At 44.5% G+C, this 25640-nt stretch overlaps 1 protein-coding gene across 1 annotated transcript in view; it reads left to right on the top strand.

The window, feature by feature from the left end:
- The window catches only part of AOPEP (aminopeptidase O (putative)), a 268577-nt gene that overhangs the window by 108711 nt on the left and 134226 nt on the right, over positions 1 to 25640 (top strand). Inside the window, exons 7-8 of the mRNA XM_065406348.1 lie at positions 18400 to 18502; positions 18622 to 18729. Coding sequence (XP_065262420.1) covers positions 18400 to 18502; positions 18622 to 18729 — 211 coding nt within the window. The remainder of the gene's footprint in view (positions 1 to 18399; positions 18503 to 18621; positions 18730 to 25640) is intronic.

Here is a 25640-nt window from a genome sequence, read left to right as displayed (position 1 = left end):
GATTTTGGGGGCTTTGTCCCAGGCATCGAAGCTAACAATGGACATGTCAAAGAAGGGGGCTCTTGCCTCACTAATAATGGCACAAAAACTGTGGGGTTGTTGCGATGGGTTTCTTGGGGGTTAGCGATGTTCTTTTCCCTTGGGATAACTGGAGGAGTTGTTTAACTTTTCCACAGTGCGCAGCTTTTCTCACCACATCCTGTACCCAAGAAATAAGGCTTGCCAGTTCCACCTCCAATTAGGCCTATGCTGCCTCACATATAAGCTTGTAGGATATGATTCAGAATATTGTAAACAACACACCTTTTCACTAGGACCTGAAAGGTTTTCCCTCTTGGACTCCTGCAGTTCACAAGAAGCAGATAAAGTTCTACCTTATGAACTCATGTTGTCCCAGTCAGTGTTATGCTCCAGCTCTGCATAACTCTACTCTTTTTAGTAGCTGCTTTGATGCTTATTGATGAATTGTACATCGGACTTGTAAGCAGGGTCAGACAAGTTACACATTTGCAAGTATGCAGTTTGATGATAGGTACAAACACAAAAGCAAGCCTTATCACTAGCTACCATACATCTGCTACCAACACAACTGCTGATTACCAGTTTATATTTTTAGACTAGGAACCTGGCTTCTGGTGATAGGTGGCTTATCTGGACATTTGCTTTCCTTTGTTTCAGTGTTGAGGAATCATGTTTGCCTTGTTTGACATTAATTATACAATTGTTGCTTTTTAAAAATGTGTGTGTGTGGGCGTACATGTGTAGTGTAACCAACCAAATTTTTTGTGTAGGGCCAAAATGCTGTCTCCCATTTGACACTGAGAAGAGTTTTTGTCTTCTAATTTTGCCCTCTGCTCCCCTTCCCCCCCCCGGATATCCCGATCTCTCTATATCTTCCATTCTGCTTGCCTTTCGCACAGTGGTATTCCCATATGAATGTGAAACAATCATTAATCATTTCTCCTCACAGACTCTGTCACTATTACATGTTACAGAGTAGGTGCTATAAAGGCAACTCATTGGTCTGGTGATCATTCCTGTCTCTTTGATTTCTATGGCTCATTTTAACTGCTGTCAAGGACATTTAAAAAAACAACAACAAGGAGTCCTTGTGGCACCTTAGAGACTAACAAATTTATTTGGGCATAAGCTTTTGTGGGCTAGAACCCACTTCATTTTAGTGGACACTCAGGATTTAAATGTTTGTTGCTGCTTACTGTATAGCCTGCAGTAGGTCTCCATTGTTTTTTTTATTGTTTATTCTGTATTGTCCCTTTCTTTAAGTATGTCTGTGTAGATCCCACTGTAAGTGAGCATGTGACTTATGCATGCAAGATCAGAGTCTTTTGACACTTGCTTGTGCCCTGTGCTTCCTCATGCTCCTGTGTGAGGACATAACAGGGAGTGACCGCAACCCCCCCAGTTCCCTCTTGCTGCCCATGGTATTGAGATGAAATCCAGCAGTATCCAACCTGCTGCTCTTTTGCGTTAGCAGATTCAGGGCTGGTCTTACCATGAGGTGAACTGAGGCGTCTGCCTCAGGTGCCAGACTGTGGGGAGGCGCCACTAGGACCCAGAGTGTAGAAAATTGTGTCTGCTGCTGGTGCATATGTATTCTCTCTGCTCTAGATGCACAGAGATGGTGGAGTGCTGTGCTGGAGGAAGGAGGGCACAAGAGACATAGGCAGGCAGGAGAAAAGGTGAGAGGGAATAACAGAAAGCAGCAGGAGCTGCAGGGAGAGAGAGGAGGAGGAGCCTCTTTTGTACCTCTCTAGCACCCCCAGGAGCCTGGACTGATTAACACCAGCTTCTCAGGGAGCTTCCTGTTTCCTGCTGCTTCCCTGAACCCACTTGAGGAGAACAGGCAGTCAACTGAAGTAGTAGGAGCCAGTTAGGCCCTTAAGACGCTGATATCTTCCCTCATTCAGGCCCTGCTACCAGCCTGCTTATTTGTCCCCTTCAATTCAGTGTTGAGAGCCACTATAGCTGGCACAGAACAGCAGTCATGAGTGAAAGAAGAAAACGCCCCTCTGGGGCAGCATTCAGAAAAAGAAAGAAAGCAAAGGAAGCTTTTCTATCTAAGCAGGAAGGAGCTCTCCTGAGATACATAGACACAAATGTTCAAGGTGAGCCTTCCGGCCCCAGTGAGGATGTGAGTGGTGAGGAGATGCCTGATCTTCCAGTTAGTCAGAGTGCAGGTGACCTGGCAGCTACTGCAGCATCCATATCTCCATCTCAAATGGATGTAACCATGCACATTCCTGAAGAAAAGTGTAGATCAGAGAAGAGTGTGGTGGAGGTGCAAGAAACAGCTGCTGCTGAGTTTAATTCCTTAAGTCTAGATGATCCAGGACTGTGGACCCACTTGAGCAGTAGCCTGAGTGACTTCCTTGTACTGCATAGGCCACAGCAAGTGAAAAACTTCATGTTCCCCAAAGACAATGAAAATAGAAGTTTCCATCTAACACCTTACTGGCGTGAAATCGCCAATGGTGACAAAGTGGAGAGGCCATGGCTTATGTACTCAAAAACCCAGAATGCTGCATACTGTTTTTGTTGTCCCTCTACAGCTAGAGAGAGACTTCTGAGCTCCTGGCTCCCAGCCTTTTCATACCGGCCAGCTGTGGCCTGATTGGGGTGTGGCCCAGCTGCGGCCGATTCCCCAATCAGCCCAGCTTTTAGAGCTGCAGTTCTCCCCAGGGCTGCTTTCAAGCCCTTCCAGGCAGGAGCGGGTGTTCACCCCGCTACAAGAGGCCAAAGCAAACCTTCAAGAATAAGCCCACTAAGCGCCATATAAAAATAAGAGCTAGTGAAGTGGAATTGGTTATACTTGCAGTATTGGCGAAACATGCCTCAGGAACCGACTCCATGAGCAATGATGACCATGCAGAAACTGATTGAACTCCATTAGAATCACTCATGGTACTGGCAGACACCCTACTGGAGGAACCACATATACCCAAATGATGAACCTGGCACTGAGACCACTGCCAGCACTGGAACAGAACCCAGTACTGAGAACACCATATGCCTTGGTACTGCCTTGGGAGAACGTGTATTCCTCTTTCCTGTCACCAGGTCACATTTTCTGACCATCGTCAAGCAGAAATCCATCTCCCTCAAGGTCATCGGGGACCCAGTGGAAAGAACTGGAATCTCTTCTTTCAGGGCTCTGTCACAGCTTTACTTTGACTGGCAATGGACTGGCCACCACCATGCAAGCCAGCCATACCTTTATGGCTTGCCACCATGGCCCTATTGAAGGCATATTGAAAACCGTCATCTCAGGCTTCCAGGAAGTTGATCCCCTTCTCACTTCAGGAAACTGAGAAGATCACATTCTCCAGCAGCATCCCTAGACAGACCACTGACATTGGGCAGGGAGGAATGTCGGGCATCATCAGACATAGTATTGGGACAGCAACACCAATCCCTTAGCCTCCCAAGAACTTCACTTCATTGTTGCCAGATGAAGCAGTAATTAGCTTTCCAAGAGCTGTTAATGAGGATAGCAGACATTTTGAACATTCAGTCTTCAGTGATACAGGAGAAGTCCCATAAATTATTTGATATACTGACTGCATTGGATTCTGCTGGAATTGCTCTCCCAATAAAAAAAGGGATACTCAACCCTGCTAAAGCCTTCTTGGCAGATGCCTACCACCATTCCTGCCACAGCAAAAAGGTTTGTAAAATGGTACCGAGTCCCACAGAAAGGATTTGAACATTTTTATGTTCAACCCAGCCTGGGCTTGTGAGTTGTCTCTGCAGTGCAGGAGAAATCTAGCTCCAACAAGAGCAACCCAAGGGAGAAAGAAAAAAAAATTGACCTTTCTGGAAGGAAAGCTTACTCTTCCACTTCCCTGGAACTCTGTATAAGTACAACTTTTTAACATGGGGCAGGACATAATCAGTGAGGACCATTTAGTAGCTAAAACTGCTCTGCAGGTGGCCATGGACACCTCAGACACTAGTCAGATGCATGGCTAGAGCTATAACGATGCAAAGAGCCTCATGGCTAATAGGGTCAGGCATCCCCAAGGAGATGCAAGCTGTAATACAAGCTGCAATACCTGCTCTTCAAAATAATTGAATATTTAGCAAATATTCTACATTCCATTAAAGATTTGAGGGCCACCCTGTGCTCCTTGGGGATTTGCATACCAGACCCATATTGTAAGTCTTACAAGTATCAGCCTCATAAAGTATGCTGGTCTTCCTCCTTCTCGGTATCACGCTCCCAACCTGCTGCAAGACAGCAGATTTGATGGGATTGTTGGGAGCCATACCCAAGTCAGTCTAGGACAGAATGTATTCTTTGGAAGTCACCTTGTCCGCTTCCACCAGGCTTGGTCTTCCATCACATCTGACAGATGGATGTTAGAGATCATCATTCATAGCTATCCCATCCAATTCCAATCCTTGCCCCCCAGCCATCCCTTTTCAGGGATACTTTTCTACAAACCGAAGTTGCCTTGTTGCTTCATCTAGAAGTCACAGATGAAGTACTGCAGGATTAGAGGGGAAGAGGCTTCTGGTCCTGATATTTCCATATTCTGAAGAAGAAAGAGGGTCTTCATCCTATCATAGACCTGGGAAGACTTTACAAATGCATATGCTGTCTCAGATTCAGGATGGTAATCCTTGCCTCCATTATTTCATCCCTTCAGGCTCAGGACTGATTCATGGCTCTTGCCTAATAGGATGTGTATTTTCATTCACTCAACCCGCAGGAAATACCAGAGGTTCACAGTAGGGACCAACCATTACCAGTACAATGTACTGTCATTCAGACTCTACATAGAATGGTGAGATAAAATGGTATACCTAAGCAGGAGAGGCATCCACAACATTTGTACCTAGGCAACTGGCTGATCAGAGGCAGGAGACCACTACACCCCGAAATACATCCTCTCCCTGTTTGCCCAGCTGGCCCTCTTGGTGAACTATAAGAAGTCATCATGCACTCCATGAGAGATGATAGAATTAATAAGAGCCATGATCAACTCCCAGTCAGTAGAAGTATAGCTACTTGAGGACAGGTCCCTGTCCCTGCAATCAATACTGAACTAAATAATATCAGATCCAACCATGGCGATATGGACTTGCCTCGGAATCCTAGGTCATATGTCAGCATGCACATATGTGACATCACTTGCCAGACTTCATCCATGGCCTCTGTAACTCTGGCTGAAGTCAGTCTATTCCACATCAAGACATCAGATGAATAATAAGGTCATAGTCCCACCTTATGTCATCTTGGAACTGAACTGGTAGCTAGACTCCAAGAATATATGAAGAGGAATACCATTCTCTGCCCCTCCTCCCACAATGACAATAATCATGGATGCGTTAGTAACCAGTTGGGGACCCCATCTGCACCATCTCCAGATGCAAGAGACTTAGTTACAGGATGACATGAAATTTGACACAAACATCTTGGAGCTCAGAGCTATCAGGCTTCCATGCATGACATTTATCTTTGTTCTATGAAATTCCACAATGCAGATCTTGACAGAAAATACATCTAAAATGTACTATATTAACAAGCAAGGAGAAACCTGATCATTACCCCTGTGCCAAGAAGCTATCAAGCTATGGACGTGGTGTCATTAGCGTGGAATAACCCCAATGGCTCTTCACCTTCCAGGAGTTAGCAACAACCTGGTGGATTTCTTACAGACAATCAATCATTAACCATGAATCCACACTGACTGCAACATTTTGAAGAACCACAGTTACTATAAAGTAAGTAACCATTCTTTCCCTTTTCTTTTCCTCTCATTGTTAAAGTGGAACTTTCACACTGAAAAACTTCTAAAACATAGAACACCAGTGGACATTTCAGAGATAAAACTGGAACCAGGATCAGGATCTACATTTTACAGGTTGTCACTATCTCTATAATTGGCCAAAACAAAATCCTCAGTCTGATTACCTGCAGATTAATTTGGAGAAGGGAATTAAAAAATTAAAAAATTGGTTGAGAACTTTGCAACATGGTCTTTAGATCCCTTAAAACAGCTGTGATCCCATTTGTGGTTGTTGCAGAATCTTAATGTGCAGTAGCTTGGCCATTGTGGCGTGCCACCCTTGGCAGTACTCCTAAAACTGGAATTTAATCATTAGCCAAATATAGAGTACTGTTCTCTTGCACCTTCAAGCATAAGATCTTAGTACGCTTACCTGTAACTTGTATAGCTGCAAAATAATATTAGTAGTCATGCAATTATCCTGTCCTTTATTATATCCAGCCACAGAATTAGTCTGGATAACCTCCTGCATCAGCAAATTCCCCTGGTAAGCTACACAGTGTGTGAGAAGTATTTAATTTCATTGGTTCTAAAAGTGCTGCTTTTCAGGTTCAGGTTTCTTCTTAATCTTGATGTATAAAATAGGGTAAAAGGAGGAACTAATCAGATTTCATAATGCCAACCTACCATCATAAATTGGATACCTTAGTGAAGTCCCCACTGACTTATTTTTGTGTTAATAATTCTAGCTTTTGCAATTATAGCTCATTATATGTAAGTCCTACAATGCCTATAGCTTTTTTATCTTCAGATCTTTTCAGTCTTCACTACATATTTCTTAAATTGTGATGACCAAACTTAGACCCATTAGGTATAGACTGAGATAATCTAAGCACTCTGTTTGCCTTTTTGGCTGCAGATATGCACCAGGCAAGCATTTTCATTGACTTATCCATGATAACAGAGAGTATGGTGGAGCTGTCAGTGTTGAATAGGTGGAAGAGGAAAGGGAGATTGGAAGTTATGTTTTTCATCATGTTGAGTTTAAGTTGGCAGTAAGACATCAAAGAAGGGATGTCATTCAAAGGCAGTCAAAGATGCAAGTCTGACCAAAGGGGGAGAATTCAGGGTCAGAGAGGCAGATCTGTGCATCACCTGCATAGAGGGGGATGTTAGTGAAAATTGCTTTGAAAATCTAATTAAGTTCCATCTAATTGTCACTTTTGTCTGTTTTTATTAGTATTTTCAAAAAGCTAAAAGTGATGAGACCTTTATGTTCACACAAGTCCTTTCTCAATTGTATTTCATCTCCTCTTACTTGATTCATCAGTAAAGTCTACAGAATTGTGATATTGCAACCATTTCCATGACTGCAGACCAAAATGGCATTATGTGGGGTTTTTGTGTGTGTTTGAAGGATCAATCAGAATGAAATCCCGAGTTGTGTGTGTGTCAAGGTTCCTTCCCCACTCTGAACTTTAGAGTACAGATATAGGGACCTGCATCTGAACCCCTAAACTGAATTACCACCTTAGATCTGGTTTTGCTGCCACCACTCCCAAGTACTAGCTCCCTTCCCTGCGTAGCCTTGAGAGACTTCTTCACCAATTTCCTGGTGAACACCGATCCAAACCCTTGGATCTTAATACAAGGAGAATTTAACCATCCCCTCTCCTTTCCCCCACCAATTCCTGGTGAGTCCAGATCCAATCCCCTTGGATCTTAAAACAAGGAAAAATCAATCAGGTTCTTAAAAAGAAGGCTTTTAATTAAAGAGAGAAAGGTAAAAATCATCTCTGTAAAATCAGGATGGAAAATAGCTTTACAGGGTAATCAGATTCAAAGAGCCCAGAGGAACCCCCTCTAGCCTTAAGTTCAAAGTTACAGCAAACAGAGGTAAACCCTCTAGCAAAAGGAACATTTACAAGTTGAGAAAACAAAGATAAACCTAACACGCCTTGCCTGGCTGTTACTTACAAGTTTGAAATATGAGACACTTGTTCAGAAAGATTTGGAGAGCATGGATTGATGTCTGGTCCCTCTTAGTCCCAAGAGTCCCCAAAACAAAGAGCACAAACAAAAGCCTTCCCCCCACCAAGATTTGAAAGTATCTTGTCCCCTTATTGGTCCTTTGGGTCAGGTGTCAGCCAGGTTACCTGAGCTTCTTAACCCTTTACAGGTAAAAGGATTTTGGAGTCTCTGGCCAGGAGGGATTTTATAGTATTGTACACAGGAGGGCTGTTACCCTTCCCTTTATAGTTATGACAGTGTGTGAAAGAGAACTCTTATTCAAGTATGATTACACTACTTGCTAATGTAGCAAGGAGGCTGCTGAAAATTTCAGGTATAGTCTGTTGTTTTTAGTATACATGTCAACTTTTCAAGGCTGTGAATATGAGTAATATGAAAATCCACACTTTAAAACCACAGCAGATGGTTGCAGAAGTTCGCCACTCATGGCAACATGATGGGGTGGTTATTGCAGGGATCCCTGGGCAGTAATAAACGGAGTTAATTTTGACCACCTATCTAGTAGTAGCCATTGGCTAGTCTAATCTATTTAAGTTCTTTTACCACACGCGTGTCTGTGTCGGCGATCCCACGAAGTCAAGGATGATCTCTTTCACAGGTGTTTATTTTTTATGGGTCCTTCAATGACTGAGGAGTCTGATCCTTGAGCCACAGACTCGTTGGCAGACATTGCAGGTGGTGTTGGAAATCAGGGTTGGGCCGCGATTGCTGCGTGACAGTTGGTCTGTCTTTTCTGGCGTTTTTCTGCAACCAGGGCAAGGCGATTTTCCTCAAAAACGAATGTTCCCTCTCTGACAAGTCTTTGCCAGTTATCCCTGTCCTGGGCTACTGTCTCCCAGTGTGTGGTGTCAATGCCACATCTCTTGATGTTTATCTTGAGGATGTCTTTAAAGCGTTTCTTTTAGTCTCCCTGTTTGCTTTCTCCTTTGGTGAATTGGGCGTACAGCAGTTGTTTTGGTAAGCATACATCAGGTGTGTGCACACACTGCCCACTCCACCTCAGCTGGTACTGGATAATCAGGGCCTCATCACTGAAGATATTGGCCTCTGTGAGGACACTGGCATTAGTGCCGCGAACTTTATGTTGAGGATCCTCCGAAGAAAGTGCTGGTGCTGACGTTCCAGGTTTTTCAGGTGTTTTCTGTAGGTCAACTAAGTCTCACAGCTGTAGAAGAGAGTTGGGATTACCACCGCTTTATAAACTAAAAGTCAAGTATGTGTTCTGATGTTGTGATGTTGAACACCCGTTGAGACAGTCTGCCAAAGGCAAAGCTGGCGCAGCGGATTCTGTGCTGAATCTTGACATCTATGTCTGCCCTCTGTGAGAGATGGCTGCCAAGATAGACAAAGTATTCTGTTTTCCACTTCTTCTCTGTCAGTGTAGATCTTTCTTGCTGGGTCTGATGCTTGACTGGGAGCTGGCTGGTGGAGAACTTTTGTTTTGCTGATGTTCAGAGTTAGCCCTAGGCTTTTGTAAGCTTCAGAGAAGCAATTAAGGGCTGTTTGTAGATCCTCCTTTGAGTGTGCAACTACAGCACAATCATCTGCCTATTGGAGTTCGGTTATTGTTGCCGATATTACTTTAGTTCTGGCACGGAGATGGGAAAGGTTGAAGAGGTTGCCATCAGTTGTGATATTGGATGCCAATGCCATGTGGCAAATGGTCTTGGGTTAACATTTTCATAGCTGCTTAGAAAATGGAGAAAAGGGTGGGTGCCAATACACAACCTTGTTTTACCCAGTTTGGATGACAAAGGGCTCTGAGGTAGAGCCACTGCGCAGAATGGAGGCAGTCATCTGGTAATGGTGGAATCTTACAATGGTGATAAATTTGCTTGGGCAGCCAAACTTCGACATGATTTTCCACAGAGCCTCACGGTTGACAGAGTCAAAGGCTTTGGTCAGATCAATAAAGGCCATATACAGCTCCTGGTGGTGTTCTTGACATTTTTCCTGGATCTGCCTGGCTGATCTGGTGGTGCCTCGTGATGGTCTGAAGCCACACTGGGACTCTGGAAGTACTTCCTCTGCAAGAGGGAGCAGGCGATTCAGTAAGAATCTAGCAAGAATCTTCCCAGCGATGGAGAGGAGGGCAATGCCTCGATAGTTGCCACAGTCGGCCCTGTGTCCCTTTTTGAAAATGGTGATGATGTTAGCATTACATAAGTCAGTGGGGATTTCTTCGGGGTGCCAGATTTTGAGGAGCAGCAAATGAAGCTTGTTATTCAGTGTTTCTCTCCCTACTCTCAGTACTTCAGCTGGTATGCCATCAGGACCTGGTACTTTATTGTTCTTCATTTGTTTAATTGCTTTGCAAACCTCCTCAGGTGTTTGTGGGTTGGCAAGAGTTTCCTAGATTGGGTGCTGTGGATGGAGTCGATGGTGTCGTCAGTCACAGTCATTTTACCACATGTATCACTCTAGTAAATGAGTGTCTTCCAGCATAGGTGCTGATTCCGTGGGTGCTCATGAAAAAAAAATTAGCATGTGCTTAGCACCCACCGGCAGCCAAGCTCCCCATCTCTCCCCAGCGCCTCCTGCCCACCAGCAGCCCCCACCAATCAACTCCTCCCTCTCCCTCCCAGCACTTCCTGCATGCCATGATCAGCTGTTCAGCAGCGTGCAGGAGGCTCTGGGAGAGAGGGGACCGGGCGTCCTCCAGGCAGGGGGTGGGAAGAACCGGGATGGGGGTGTGACCTTGGCGGAAGGGGTGGAGTGGGGTGGGACCAGGGGCAGAGTGGGGCTTGGAGGAAGGGGTGGAGTTGGGATGGGCCTAGGGCGGAGTGGGGGTCATGCACCCCTCGGTAGAGAGGAAGTCGGCACCTATGCATTCCAGTAATACATTAAGAAACATGGCTAACATCTGTCATATGTCTGTTCTCTTATACTCTCCTTAGGGAAAGAAGTGTGTACAATGAAGAGTTTAGTTTTGGAATTTTTTTTAATTTTATATATATATATATACACACACACACACACATATTGCTGTATGTTTGTTAGAGAATGCAAGGTCAAAAAATGTGCCTTGCATTTGGAGTGGAACATGTTATGGTTTTGTGATGGTCTTCGTTTCTGTAGGAATTAATTCCACAGTTTTAGGTTGGCCCCTGAAAAACCACTGTCTCTTCAATAGATGACCTTTATCCTTATTGTAGAGAGTTCCATTGTGCTAGAAGAGTAAAACTGTCAACCAGAGTCTTCATCCTGGAGCTTTAGATGGCCTTTTAATACCCTTGGCCCAGGCCATTGAGGACCGAAACCTTGTTTCAATATTCTGAGGGAAGTCAGAGTCGGGGTGCAGGACTGCTTTGATGTGTTCATGGTAGTCTGCATTGCTCAGACAATGTGCTGCAACCTTCTGTACCAGTTGGACTTTCCTAAGTGTTGAAGGCTTCTGGTATTTTGCAGTGCTGTAGTCAAGCTGAGAAGTGATGAAGGCTTCAATAACTAACACTAGGTCATCATTTGCCAAGACGGGATGGTGTCTCCTAGCCCAGTGGCTCTCAACCTTTCCAGATTACTGTCTGTTGTCTTGCGAACCCCCAAATTTCACTTCACTAAAAACTACTTGCTTACACAATCAGACATAAAAATACAAAGTGTCACAGCACATTATTACGGAAAAAATGCTTACTTTTTCATTTTACCGTATAATTATAAAATAAATCAATGGGAATACAAATATTGTACTTATATTTCAGTGTATAGCATATAGAGCAGTATAAATAAGTCATTGTCTGTATGAAATTGTAGTTTGTACTGACTTTGCTAGTGCTCCTTATGTAGCCTGTTGTAAAACTAGGCAAATATCTAGATGAGTTGATGTACCCCCTGGAAGACCTCTACCCCAGGGGTACATGTACCCCGGGTTGAGAATCACTGTCCTAGCCAAGCGGAGATGATAAAGTGTTACTCATGATTAAGGTAAAGATTCTGTCATGGTTATTTTTAGTAAAAGTCAGGCACAGGTCGTGGGCAATAAACAAACATTCACAGAAGCCTGCAACCTGTCCCAGACTTTTACTGATAATCCCAGGGCGGGAGGGGAGGGACAACGAATAGAGCACTTCTGGGGACTTGCAGCTGCTCCAGTCTCCCTGCTCCTGTGGCAGGGGCTGACTGCCGCTGCTCCAGCCCCAGGGGGGCTGATCCAACCCCAGCCACTGCTCCAGCAGGCCCAGGGCCGCTGTTCCATTGGGCCTGGGGCCGACTACTGGTCAGCTGTTCCAGCGGGCTTGGGGCTGACTACCTGTCAACTAATGTTCCCTCTAATTTTTTACCTCCATGTGCAGAATGTATTTTGTTATGTGCACCAATATGGAGGTGATGAATGGCGGGGATGGGGCCAAGGGGTTCGGAGTGTAGGAGGGGGCTCAGGGCTGGGGCAGAGGGTTGGGGTGTGGGGGGTGTGGTCTGCGGCTGGGGGTGCTCTGGGGTGGGGCCAGGGATGAGAGGTTTGGGGTGCAGGCTGCCCCAGGGCTGTGATGGGGAGAGAGAACTCGCCCCAGCCCTCTCCCACCGCAGTAGCCCGGGGCTGGTGGAGAGCACCTCTCCCCAGCCGCGGCAGCTCCTGAGCTGGGGGGAGAGGTGCCTTTCCCCGGCTGCAGCAGCTCTGGGGCCGGGGAAGAGGCGCCGCTCCCCGCCGCAGCCCTGCACGCCCCCTATCTCTCTCCTATCCAGTCCAGGCCCCTGTGGCTACGAGCCTGCGTGGCTATTGATAGCCTGCTGCGCAGCCACGCAGCTTAGAGGGAACTTAGCTATCAGCTGTTCCAGCCCCAGGGCTGTTGACCCAACCCCACCCACTGCTCCAGCCCTTCCCCAGAAGAAGTCACAGAAGTCCTGGAAAGTCACAGAAACTGTGACCTCCAAGACAGAATTGGATCCTTACTCAAGATGCACCTATGTGAGAGCTTAGCATCAGTGAAAAGTCCTGGAGCATTCCTTAAGCTACAGACTGAATTGACCAATTGTGGGTGTGTACCTTCAACCAAAGGAGACTGCACCGTGACTGTAAACTCTTCAGAATGCTTTTCTCTGTCCACCACTATCACCTCTGTCTTGCCCAGGTTTACCTTCAACCAGCTCTTCTTCATCCCTGACCCGATCTGATCCAAGCACTTGGCTATCTTGGTGGTAGTGGTATGATTGTATGTGGGGAAGGATGGGTAGAGTTGTGTGTCATCTACATATTTCTGGTCCTTGAGTCCAGGCCATCTGACCAGTTCACCTAGTGGCTGTATGTAGATGTTGAATAGGACCAGACTGAAAATTGATCCATGAATTTTCGGATGAAATGGAGTTTCATTAGAAAATGCCAATTAATCAAACCTGAAATGTGTCACAAAAACATATTGGGGTTGATGAACTTCTGCTGAACCACAGGCATGTTTCTGTTAGAGAATGGGGACTGTCTTTTGATTTACAATAATTCCTAGTTCTGTATGAAATGTAATGCTCTGAATACTTGCATATTAAAAATGACTTTGGATTAGATGGACCACTGGTTCCCAAACTTTACTGGATCATGTACCACCTGCTTGAAAAATTGATGTTTGAAGTATCACATGCTTATTTCTCCTTTTTGTGCATTTTTATTTTAGGCATTAATAGGCTTACCTTAAGTACTTATGGACCCTCTAGTAAAATAATTACCTGAAGAAGCTTAAAATGCTTGATTATAACAAGGGCTATCCAAAAAACAAGAATACAGTTCAGTGAAAAATTGTGAGGCTTTGATATTTGTTTTCTTTCTGATGTGGAGTGAAACCAAAAATAAAATAAAATAAAATAGAAAGCAAGATAGAGACCTCCCCAAAATAGCCCATGATTACCTTGGATGTAAGAGACCCAGTTGAAGTCCTGCTCAGGATCAGGTGGAGCAAGGACTTGAGCCTCAGTCTCCCACATCCCAGGTGAGTGTCCTAACCCAGTGGTTCTCAAGCAGGGATCTGCAGCAAACCATTTCAGGGGGTCTGCCAAGCAGGAAACCCGAAGCCCAGGTGTCCCATGGGGCTGAAGCTCTGAGGCTCAGGGCTCTGAGTCCTGGCAGAAGCCGCCCCATGGGGCTGAAGCCCCAAGCCCCACAACCCCACGGAGCTAAAGCTCCAAGCCACCCCTCTCCCCGAGGGGCTAAAGCCCTGAGCCTCCCGCTGAAATTTTTTGGTATGTCACTGAAGAACATTCAATCGGTTGATCTTTTTTTTTTTTACTTGTCTAATTTAAGTTTGAAGTTCTTGCTAATTCTTATCTTGATTACTGATGAATTTGAGCCAAATTTCAGTCTGGTTCTCTTTTTACAAAAGTTAAATCAAGAAAAATACAAAGCATTTTGAGTAGTTCTCGGAGAAAACAAAAAAAGTGCCATTAGTGAGAAAGGTGCGTGTGTGTAAAATGCAAGGCAGCTCAGAGGGGGGAAGAGGTAGGCAGGAGTAGGCAACCTATGGCACATGTGCCGAAGGCGGCACGCGAGCTGATTTTCAGTGGCACTCACACTGCCCGGGTCCTGGCCACCGGTCCGGGGGGGGCTCTGCATTTTAATTTAATTTTAAATGAAGATTCTTAAACATTTTAAAAGCCTTATTTACTTTACATACAACAATAGTTTAGTTATATATTATAGACTTATAGAATGAGACCTTCTAAAAACGTTAACATGTATTACTGGCACGCGAAACCTTAAATTAGAGTGAATAAATGAAGACTCGGCACACCACTTCTGAAAGGTTGCCGACCCCTGGGAGAGTTGGCTGCGTCTTGGCTGGAAGTGAGGGTATCAGGCAGTTTCAGCTCCATGAAGCCTTTTTTGCTACTCTGCCCGTCTGACTCCCAGTGAAGCAGGGCCCCGCCTCCTAGATGCTTGCAGTGTTGGGGAAATTGCACAGGGGTTCATCCTCCTTGGCAAAGACTCCAGCTGCAGCAGACCAGCTGCTTTGCTGCTGAAGAGCCAGGCCTGTATATAGGCTTTTATTCACCAGACCAACCAATCACCCCCATCCCCAACTTCCCTGCAGAGACAGGAGAGAATTCCCCATGTGTCCCCTGCCTCGCAGCCTAGCAGGGGCCAGGCTGCAGCCTCTGTAAGGCACAGGTTACAGACGCAGCATGCTCTGCAGCAGCTTCCTGGAGCATGCCCTTTAAGTCTTGGGAGTCCTTGCAGCTGCAAGTTTTGCCTACACTTTGAACTAGCACTGTATGCATGTTCTTTTTCAGAAAAAAGGAGCTCCGGTGATGTGGCATAGGGCTTTGCAAGTTTGCCTCATGGCTTGAGTTGTGCAGTGTGGCACAAGCTGAAGGCTAGGCTCAGTAGAAATCCAGCTCACCAGATGAGAGCACATTGCCCATCTGCACAGCCACAGTGCACAACACACCGCTAATAAAACTACTGTGCTGGCATTGTTGGTGAATGTTGTTCACTATTATGGCTAAAATTGTCCACGCACATGCATTTTGTTTCAAAACCACTTTCTGGCAAGCTGCAGCTCATGCAACCACTGTTGATTTGAAACTGAACAATTTCTTTTTAAGAGTGTCTGGCATACCACTTACAACATTCTCATGTACCACAGTTTGGGAATCACTGAGATAGGTTGTACTAAGTGAATTATGGAATGTGGATTAAGTTCTGTTTGTTTAATTGTTCTTAAATACACATGCACACACTTTACAGAAGGAGATGGCTCAGAGGACTAGTAACGAGATATGTCCCTTTCATCTTTAGGTGAATAATGACTTAGTAACCAAAAATATTTGTTGTCTCTTCATTGGATTAAGTAAAATTAGCTGCTTGTATCAATCTTTGTTAGCAATCAAAGCAGAGACCAAGGTTTAAATGGGTATCGAGACTTGACTCTTAGAGTTGGTCCCTCAGAGACACATTAATGGTGTTTAAAAGGAAGCTTGGTCTGCTGCTGCCTGTGCTGTCCCTATATTGTGGAGGGGAAAAATAGGGCTTAAGTTTCCAGAACTGCTAGTTTGCCACCTTTCGCTCGTACTAAAACTATATTTAAAGTCTCCAGAATTGTTTTCAGTCCTAAAGAAGTGCTGTCTAGTCCTCCTTGGCCACCCAGTGGCCTCAGTGTGGGACCTCTTGGAAAGAAGTTTGAAGACAAGAAAGAATTAGTACTTCAGTACTGTGGCTGTGGTATGGAAGAACTCATTTACAGAGGAAGGGGGAAATTTTGCATAATTTGTCTTTAGTTTTTCTTCTCTGTGATTAAACTTATAGGACTGCTAGGCACTAATAACTAATATAGGCGTCCATCATGCCTATTGAGGCTTGGCAATCTGAAGACCCAGTACTAAAGAGTTAACATAGTTTGAATTTGTTCTGGATATTACTGTCTGTCTGACTGAGAATCCCCAAGGCTCTGTGTGGCAGGCTCTCTCTTTCAAAGCTTTGGTTGTTTTTTGCTGACATGCACACAAAATGACAAACCAAAGAAGAAAAAGAATGGACGGCTTATACTTTTCTGTAGTGTATTAAATGTAGATGAAAGAGGCCATTCATTCTTGCAGGTGTAGTCTTGTGAGCTGTTAAGCTCTGATCAGGTATGAAAAGTGAAATATGTAGCCGGGTGTAATGAGTTCAATATCCTTCCTTCCCATATACCTCCATCTCAAATATCTCTGCCTTTTTTTGTCTGCCGTAGTATCTCTTAATGAAATGCCATGCAATATGATGTCACGTCTGGGAGGGAAGAGCAAGTACTATATACCAGCTTAGTGTTGGCTTTCAGTTTAACCTCAGCTGTTTGTGCAGCCACACACAAAATTACATTAGAAGGATACATTTCTTGTTATTTCTACTTCTTTTCATATTAGCTAAGCTATTTCAGGGATTCTCAACCATTTTCGTTGAAAGCCCCCCTCCCCCAACATGCAATAAAAACTCCAGAGCCGGGGGGGGAGGGGATAGAGGCTCCGGGCTTCAGCCTCAGGGGGGTGCTTCTGTCCTGCAGGGAGTGGGGCTCAGGAGCCCTGTGGGATGGAAGGCTTGAGGGTTTTGCCCCACAGGGTGGGGTCTCAGACTTTGAGCACCTTGGGGTGGGAGGTGACTTGGGGCTTTAGCTAGGGTTACCATATTTCCACAATCAAAAAAGAGGACACTGGGGGGGGGACGTGCCCTAGCCCCGCCCCCGCCCCGCCCCCATCCACTCCCTCCCACTTCCCACCCCCTGACTGCCCCCCTCAGAACCCCAACCCCCCCTGCTTCTTGTCCCCTGACTGCCCCGACCCGTATCCACTCGCATGGGTGGCAGGGTTGTAGAAATTTTGGTGGTGCCCAGAACCCACCCACCCCCACCTGCCTAAGGCTCTGGGAGGGAGGTTGGGTGGGGGGAGGAGGTCTGGGGTGCAGGTCCTGGGCTGGGGATTAGGGTGCAGGAGGGGTGCTGGGTGCAGGCTCCGGGCTGGGGCAGGGGGTGGGTGTGCAGGAGGGGGTGAGGGGTGCAGGCTCTGGGATGGAGTTTGGGGGTGGGAGGCGGTGCAAAGGGAGGGGGTGCAGGCTTTGGGAGGGAGTTTGAGGGCAGGAGGGTGTGTGTGGGAAGGGGGGAGGGGGGTTGGGAGGGAGTTTGGGGATAGGAGGGGATGCAGGGGTGAGGGCTGTGGGTCTGAGGATGAGGGGTTCATGATGCAGGAGGGGGCTCAGGATTAGGGTGTGGGGGGATGAGGGCTGGGGCTGAGGGGTTTGGGGCGTTGGAGAGGCTCAGGGCTAGGGTGGAAGGGCAGGGTAAGGGCAGCCTGTCTTCCCATTAGTAGATGGGGGACACTAGGACCCGGGGGCAGCAGACAAGGGAGAGGCAGGTGGGGGGGCGCCCATAGGGGGGGGGGACGCGAGGAGGGGGGTGGCAGGTGGAGGCCGGGGACCCATCCAACACTCCCCCGCTCCCTGATTGCCCCCCCCGGACTCCGCTTACCATTCTGGCTCCACGTGTTTGCAAAACACGCTGCCTGGTGGGTCGGTTTGTGTGTTACACAGGGCTGCAGACAGAGGGAGGGGGGAGCAGGGGAGGGCTCTGGCTGCTGGAGGCCAATGGGAGTGGGTCAATCGGCCCAGCAGCCCAATCAGCAGCCGCACTGCATGGAAGGGAGGGAGGGAGGCGAGGGAGAAAACCCCCCCGGACATTTTAACCTTGTTACCAATTCCTCCCGGACGGCTATTTGGAGACGCAAAAGCCGGACATGTCCGGGGAAATACGGACGGATGGTAACCCTACTTTAGGTCTGTGGGGGTGGCTTAGGGCTTCAGTCCTGTGGGGCAGCTTCTGTCAAGGCTCATGGCACCAGAGTTCAGGGCTTCAGCCCCATGGGGCATGTGGGCTCAGGGCTTTCACCCTGCAGGGCACCAGAACTCCAAGCTTCAGGCCCAGGGCTCCAAGTGGCCCTGCTTTGCGGACCCACTGAAATGGCTTGCAGTCCCCCAGTGGGCTGTGGACCCCCAGCTGAGAACTGCTAAGCTATTTAGCACAAATTCAGATCCAAAGTAGAACAGAGACTAATGTAGTGAGTAGTGTCTGAAGATACCAACCTATTATAATCATTTTGGGCAATGAAAGTTTGTAATGCATGAGTTCTTTACTCACTTATCAACAATTTAATTGATTTGCAATCATTTTAGGCCAAACAAAGAGAACACAGGAGAAGTGAGTGAGTCTGGAACATGCATAATCAAACACGGTCTTAATGCAGAAAAAATCTTCATGCAGGTTCATTACTTGAAGGTAAGAGTGCGAAACTGACCTAACTGAAGCTGATGTTACCAACACATTTATAAACACTTATTTTTGTGTATCCTTTAATTAATAGCATCATCTTTGTCTTTGGCACTGATTTCTTCCAGGGCTATTTCCTTCTGCAATCTCTAGCCAAGAGAATTGGAGAGGCTACATATTTTGAATTTTTAAGAAAGTTTGTGCAGAAATTTCATGGACAACTGATCCTTTCTCAGGTACTCTGCTGGTGCTTGTTTCCCAGTTTGTTGAAAAATAAGTGACTTTTATTTTTTGTTTGACTATTTAAATCACTGGTTTTGGAAATTTAAAATGTGGATAGGGCATAGGACACTGAGTCAGGAAACTTGGATTCTGTTTTAAGCTCCAATATGAACTCCGTTTTTCCTAAAGTAAGTCACACTTCACTTCTGTGCCTCATTTTCCCTATCTGTAAAATTGAGATGATATTTACTGTCCTTTATAAAGCACTTGGAATCTTGCATAAAAAGTGTTCTACAAGTGATATGTATATATGTATTATTATTATTTAACACTTCATGGCAACAAGGGGGTATAAATTGACATCATCCTGCTCCAGAAGTACAGACCTCTGTCACTTGAACTAAATATAAATTCCCATGAGCTGTTAGCAGTAAAAACTAAATACTATGTATATACTGGAAGGATGCAATCCTACTCCCTTGAGGTCAGTGGCAAATATTCCATTGAAATCAATGGAAACAGAAATCTGTTCTTAGTGTAATTGATATGAGATACTGTATCTGATCTTATAATAGTATATACTCTATTGTGCAGTCATCACTGTGGTGTTGTCTGAGTGTCTTGAAGTTGCATTACTGTCAGACTGACTCATGTGCACCCATTTATTCAGGTACGAGTACCTGTATCAGACTCTGATCAGATAAAGATAATTTCATCTAAATACATTGAAGGTGGCATGGAAACAGAACCTGCATTTATATTTGTTGCATTGGACTTTCAAGATTCTGGACTTGGATGTGTATTTGGAACATTGGAAGCACATTGCAGCAGTTATGTGCTGAGTTAAACTGGGTAATCAGCAAGGGTAGGAAAAACAGTGACTGCTAAAGGTGGCTTTAAGATCCGCTCTGAAAGGAGATGATTCTTTTTAAAGCCAGGCTGAAGAATTTCAGGGAAGAGACTTGCTGCCTAACTGCTATTTCTGAGCAGAGTTACCTAGTCTCATACTGTACCTTGCTGCAACGAAAGAAGAAAGCTGGGAAAAGCTATTCCATGACTCTATCTGCTCCAGTAAAAGAACAAGGTAGTAGTACTTATACCCATTCTTTAGTCTTGTGTACACAAGGTGCAGCTCTACCACTTGAGGGAACATTGGGCACCCTAAGGTACAGAAGGTTCCCACTGCTTGCAGCTGTTTTGAATACCAGGTCAATTAGACTTCCTTGGAGAAGTTTTAATTGGCACAGAGTAAAAAATACCAATCACTGTCGAAGACTTGTCTACACTAAGGCTCCCAAGTTGTGAACACCAGTGTTTTAGTGTTAGCACCAGCTGGAAACTTTTTTGAAAATTATTGCAAGAAAGCAAGAAGCCCTTAATTTGACTGCAGGAAAAGTTTTGGATTGGGGTAGAAAAAGTCAGCTTGTTGCAGTTAGATCTACTAGCCTGACAGGAAATCAATTAAGTTAGTGGATTGCATAAATATTGCAAAATGTTGGAAGGTCCCAACACATTAAGCTATTAGGTCATCCTAGCCAGATCATATTGCAGTGGTACTACTAATCTACTAGTAATCTTCCCTCTCACTCCAATGCTCTGCTGTAAAGTGTGAATTTGTAGTGTATCCAGCTGTTCTTTCACAAGCTGAAACATTTCATGCTTGTTCTCATCCCAGAAGCAAATGTTTGTAGTAGTTTGATAAAAATGTGTTGAGCCATTTTTGAGTTGAGAGTGAATATATGGCATTTTTCATCTAAGATTTCTCAAGACTCATTTTTTGAATATAATTAACTCAAAGAAGACTTTGTTTTAAAACTGCAAACTTGGCCATGCGATTAGTCAAGATTGAGAAACATGTGCTTTCCTTTGTTTGAAGATATTTGATTTTGAAATAATAAAGTTATGGATGTTTTCTTAAAAATGCATCAATCATAGTGTATTTTCTTACACCAGAAAGACACACTAAAGTTTGATGCTTTGAACAGTCATAAGTGTCTATGGCCTTGGCTACACTTGCAAGTTACAGCGCTGTAAAGCCTCCCCCAGCGCTGTAACTCACTCCCCGTCCACACTGGCAGGGCACTTGCAGCGCTGTATCTCCCTGGGTACACCGCTGCAGGTACTCCACATCTCCGAGAGGAATAACAGCTGCAGCGGAGTGGCTACGACTCACAGGTGTGAGTGTAAACGCTTGCAGCGCTGTACTAATCACCTTGTCAAGTGGCCAATCCTCTCCATTGTTGTGACCGGTTACAGGAATACGGAAGTGCCGGTTTCAAAGCTCGTACCACAGAGAAAAGCAAACAATTTGCAGCTTGCTTTGAGTGAGTAAATGAATGAGCAGGGGGCCGGGAGTTCGGAACTTGCAAAATAGAGAGCTGACATGCTCCAAAAAGCACTCTCTCTCCCCCCACACTCCCTGTCACAATCCACCCCACCCCCCCACACGAATGCTGGGATAGCTGCCCATAATGCACCGCTCCCAACACAGCTGCAAATGTTACAAGTGTGGCCACACTACTGCGCTGTCAGCTGTCAGTGTGGACAGACTGCAGCGCTTTTCCCTACTCAGCTGTACGAAGACAGGTTTACCTCACAGCACTGTACAGCTGCAAGTGTAGCCAAGGCCTATGTTTGGGAATCAGAGGTGGCTGGAATGAGTCACAATGCCATTGCAACACTTCTGGTACTTTCTCAGCAGTTCATTGGAGGCCAAATCCAAAGTTACTGGAAAGATTGAGTAGGAGTTTGATCTTACCCTTAGGTAGCAATCGGTGTACATTTCTAGACACACATAAGTAGTATTTTCTATTGGTCCAGCTTTGTTGTATAACTATGCAATAAAAATGCAAGGAAGCAGAGTTATGGTTAATTCTGAATTTCTTGACTCTGTGTATTGAAAATCTCAACTTTAATGTTGCATTTGTTTAGGTATTTGGCATTTAATTGTAGCTAGGCATACATGATATCAGAAGTAATTACTGTAATTAAAACTTTCTACCAACTTTTCTTATTCAGGTTCTTTCTTGAATAAGTACAGTATTCTGTCGCCACTGAAGCAATAAGAGGTTTAAAATAAAGGCAGATGTGGTAGATTTAAATACGGTGTTGTACTTTTGCCTTGTCCAAAACAATTGTAAGCGTTCCCAGCATTAAGAGTTCTGAGGAAGAGAGAAAGTAAAAACTCACAGTGCAAATAATTATCTACTTTCTGAATACAAGTCTTGTTTTCAGTGATATTTGTAGTATTTTTCCTAGATGAGAGCTGCAGGTGCAAGGAAATGACTTCAGATGTGAAACATTAATCAGTTTGCTTTTTTTCCTTCATTTTGATTGCCAGTGCTTAGTATGTTTCTAATCGTAGTTTTTGTTTATTTTAGTTGAAGTAGCAACAGATGAGTAAAGCAAGTCTGGAATCTTTTAGCAGGATTTAAAAATAAATCTTCTGTTTTACTTTATATGGGAGAATTCATTTAGTAACTGCTTTGAATTAAAATTTTATAATGAATGGAGTGATATAGAAATGAGTACAAGTTCCTGATTTCACTAGTGCAGTTAATTCTACTGTTTAATTTGATGGTGGAAAAAGAACACACTAGGAATCAAGTTGTTTGCAAAGTTTCATTTTCATATAGTTCCATCTGCTATAATAATACCCAGGACCTGTACTACTCCTACATTCTAATTTGGTGTGGCACAGAAAAAGTCTTGCTTAAAAACAAACAAACAACACTTTTTAAATCCCAGATTTTGTTATGACAAAGTTTTAAAAGGCAAACTTTCAGTGAATAGAGGCCGAGGTGTACGAATATACATATACACACACATGCACACTTACCTATACCCAAGCTATTACTACAATTTTGTATGATAAATGGGTATCTACACCGGCAAATTAATACTTCTGTGTTTGTCCTGCTCATTTGCTCATACAAATGTGGCAGTTGGAGGTGGAAATGTAGACATGCCGGTGTCTGAGCATTTTTGTGCATAGACACTTCTGGATTGCTTTTTAAAGAAATCAGGGCCTGAAATATATTTATACCCTTTGGCCCCAGTCCTGGAAGCTTTTCCATGTTTGAAGACCCTGAGCTTGAGTGAATGCCCATTAATGTCAATGGGGCTCAACGACCCCCTGTGCAGAGCAGATTACAGGATTGGAGCCTTTGTTTGCTTTTGCACTTAATTGAGGTTGGAACACAGAAATAGATGTCAGTTTCACTTCAGTCCAGTTAGTTTCACATTCTGATTCTCACATTCACTAACACAGGGATCGGCAACCTTTGGCAGGAAGGGCGGCCAGCACATCCCTCAGCCCGTGCCGCTTCCCGTAGCCCCCATTGGCCTGGAGCGGTGAACCACGGCCGGTGGGAGCCGCCATCGGCAGGTAAACAAACCGGCCCGGTCCACCAGGGTGTTTACCCTGGCGGGCCACGTGCCACAGGCCACGTGCCAAAGGTTGCCGATCCCTGCACTAACACATTGTTGCCATTTTTGATTGCTAATACTGTGAAGGGAATGTTTATATTAAAGCAAAACCTATTGAAATTAAAACTTAATGAAATTAATGAAAAAATCTATTAAAATCAAGTTTTATCAAAGTCCTTTCTAAAGCAAAACCTACATTTTAGTTTTAAAATATTTGAGTGCCATTTTAAATCTAATTAATCAAGTTATGCTATGCTTGTAGACTATTTTGATTATCTACAGGTGCATTGCTTTTTAAAGATTTCTTTCTCTGCATATATGCTTGCTATAAACTCTGTCAACATTCACTTAGTTTTTGTGTGTATGATTAAAAATAATGTTAAAAAAACCTTATTAAGATTGTAAAGTCAAGCACTCAAAAGTTAGGAAAAGCAAGAATTAAGGTTGCCTGTATCATTTCCTAACTATTAGCTTGACTTTGCAACCCTAATAATGTTGTTTTAACTTAATGTTTTTGTGTCTAATTTTCTACATTTTAAAAAACAAGCTGAAAAAACATAAATTCCATTGTATGGCATCAGCTTGACATCTACATGAGTAATCAGCATGGTAGGAAGCTTTGGACTCACCAGCCAGATCTCTGCTGCTTGAGCTAATTCAGTAACTAATAGCAGTGATAGACTGCAGTTCTCTGTGTGGACTGGCACTAGAGGGGAATGAGACACACTTTGCTAGTGAGTTTCACAGATATTTGCAGACAGCAGAGGAATGGTGCATGAATCTTGGGTGCCATTCCAGGCTCTGGAAAGGAATGTGCTCTAGTGATTACAGACTCTTCTGTCGTCTACCTCCAACTTGTCCCTTTCCCTGTCCTGTCTCTTCTCCACCTCTGGTGTCTCATTCCAGTCCCATTCTCCTTACCTATCCAGTCCCCAGACTTCTCATCTCAGTCCCAGATTCCTTGAACACCAGTCCCAGTTATCCACCAGCACCCTGGCTCCTCAGCAGATCCGTCTTCTTTATACACTACCACCTTCACCCAGCTCCACTGGTACCCAATCTCCTTGCCCAGCCAGTTCTAGCCTTCCTCTTGGCTCCTCATCCAATCTTAGTCTTCCCTCACTTACTGGCTCGCAGTCCCCCCCTCCACCTGTTTCCCTCTCTGGCTCCTAGTACCAGTTTACCACACCCCCTAAGAAATGGGTGGTGCCTCTATCACTACCTACTCTAGAATATGGTGTAGATGCTAATTTGTGGTTACCCTTCTTTATAGTAATGTAACGCCAATATTTAAAAAGAGCTCTAGAGGTGATCCTGGCAATTACAGACCAGTAAGTCTAATGTCAGTACTGGGCAAATCAGTTGAAACAATAGTAAAGAATAAAATTGTCAGACACGTAGAAGAACATAAATTGTTGGTCAAAAGTCAACATGGTTTCTGTAAAGGGAAATCATGTCTTACTAATCTATTAGAGTTCTTTGAAGGGGTCAACAAATATGTGGACAAGGGGGATCCAGTGGACATAGTGTACTTTAGATTTCCAGAAAGCCTTTGACAAGGTCCCTCACCGAAGGCTCTTACGTAAATTAAGTTGTCATGGGATAAGAGGGAAGGTCCTTTCATGGATTGAGAACTGGTTAAAAGACAGGGAACAAAGGGTAGGAATAAATGGTAAATTTTCAGAATGGACAGTGGTGTTCCCCAAGGGTCAGTCCTAGGACCAATCCTATTCAACTTATTCATAAATGATCTGGAGAAAGGGGTAAACAGTGAGGTGGCAAAGTTTGCAGATGATACTAACCTGCTCAAGATAGTTAAGACCAAAGCAGACTGTGAAGAACTTCAAAAAGATCTCACAAAACTAAGTGATTGGGCAACAAAACGGCAAATGAAATTTAATGTGGATAAATGTAAAGTAATGCACATTGGAAAAAATAATCCCAACTATACATACAATATGATGGGGGCTAATTTAGCTACAGCTAATCAGGAAAGAGATCTTGGAGTCATTGTGGATAGTTCTCTGAAGACGTCCACGAAGTGTGCAGGGCAGTCAAAAAAGCGAACAGGATGTTAGGAATCATTAAAAAAGGGATAGAGAATAAGACGGAGAATATTTTATTGCCCTTATATAAATCCATGGTACGCCCACATCTTGAATACTGCATACAGATGTGGTCTCCTCATCTCAAAAAAGATATACTGGCATTAGAAAAAGTTCAGAGAAGGGCAACTAAAATGATTAGGGATTTGGAACGGGTCCCATATGAGGAGAGATTAAAGAGGCTAGGACTTTTCAGCTTGGAAAAGAGAAGACTAAGTGGGGATATGATAGAGGTAGATAAAATCACGAGTGGTGTGGAGAAAGTGAATAAGGAAAAGTTATTTACTTGTTCCCATAATATAAGAACTAAGGGCCACCAAATGAAATTAATGGGCAGCGAGTTTAAAACAAATAAAAGGAAGTTCTTCTTCATGCAGCACACAATCAACCTG

The sequence above is a fragment of the Emys orbicularis genome, chromosome 6, assembly GCF_028017835.1.
Source record: "Emys orbicularis isolate rEmyOrb1 chromosome 6, rEmyOrb1.hap1, whole genome shotgun sequence".
NCBI classification, from domain to species: Eukaryota; Metazoa; Chordata; order Testudines; family Emydidae; genus Emys; species Emys orbicularis.
Note: the sequence above shows the minus strand (reverse complement) of the source record. Positions and strands in the feature narration are given on the sequence as shown.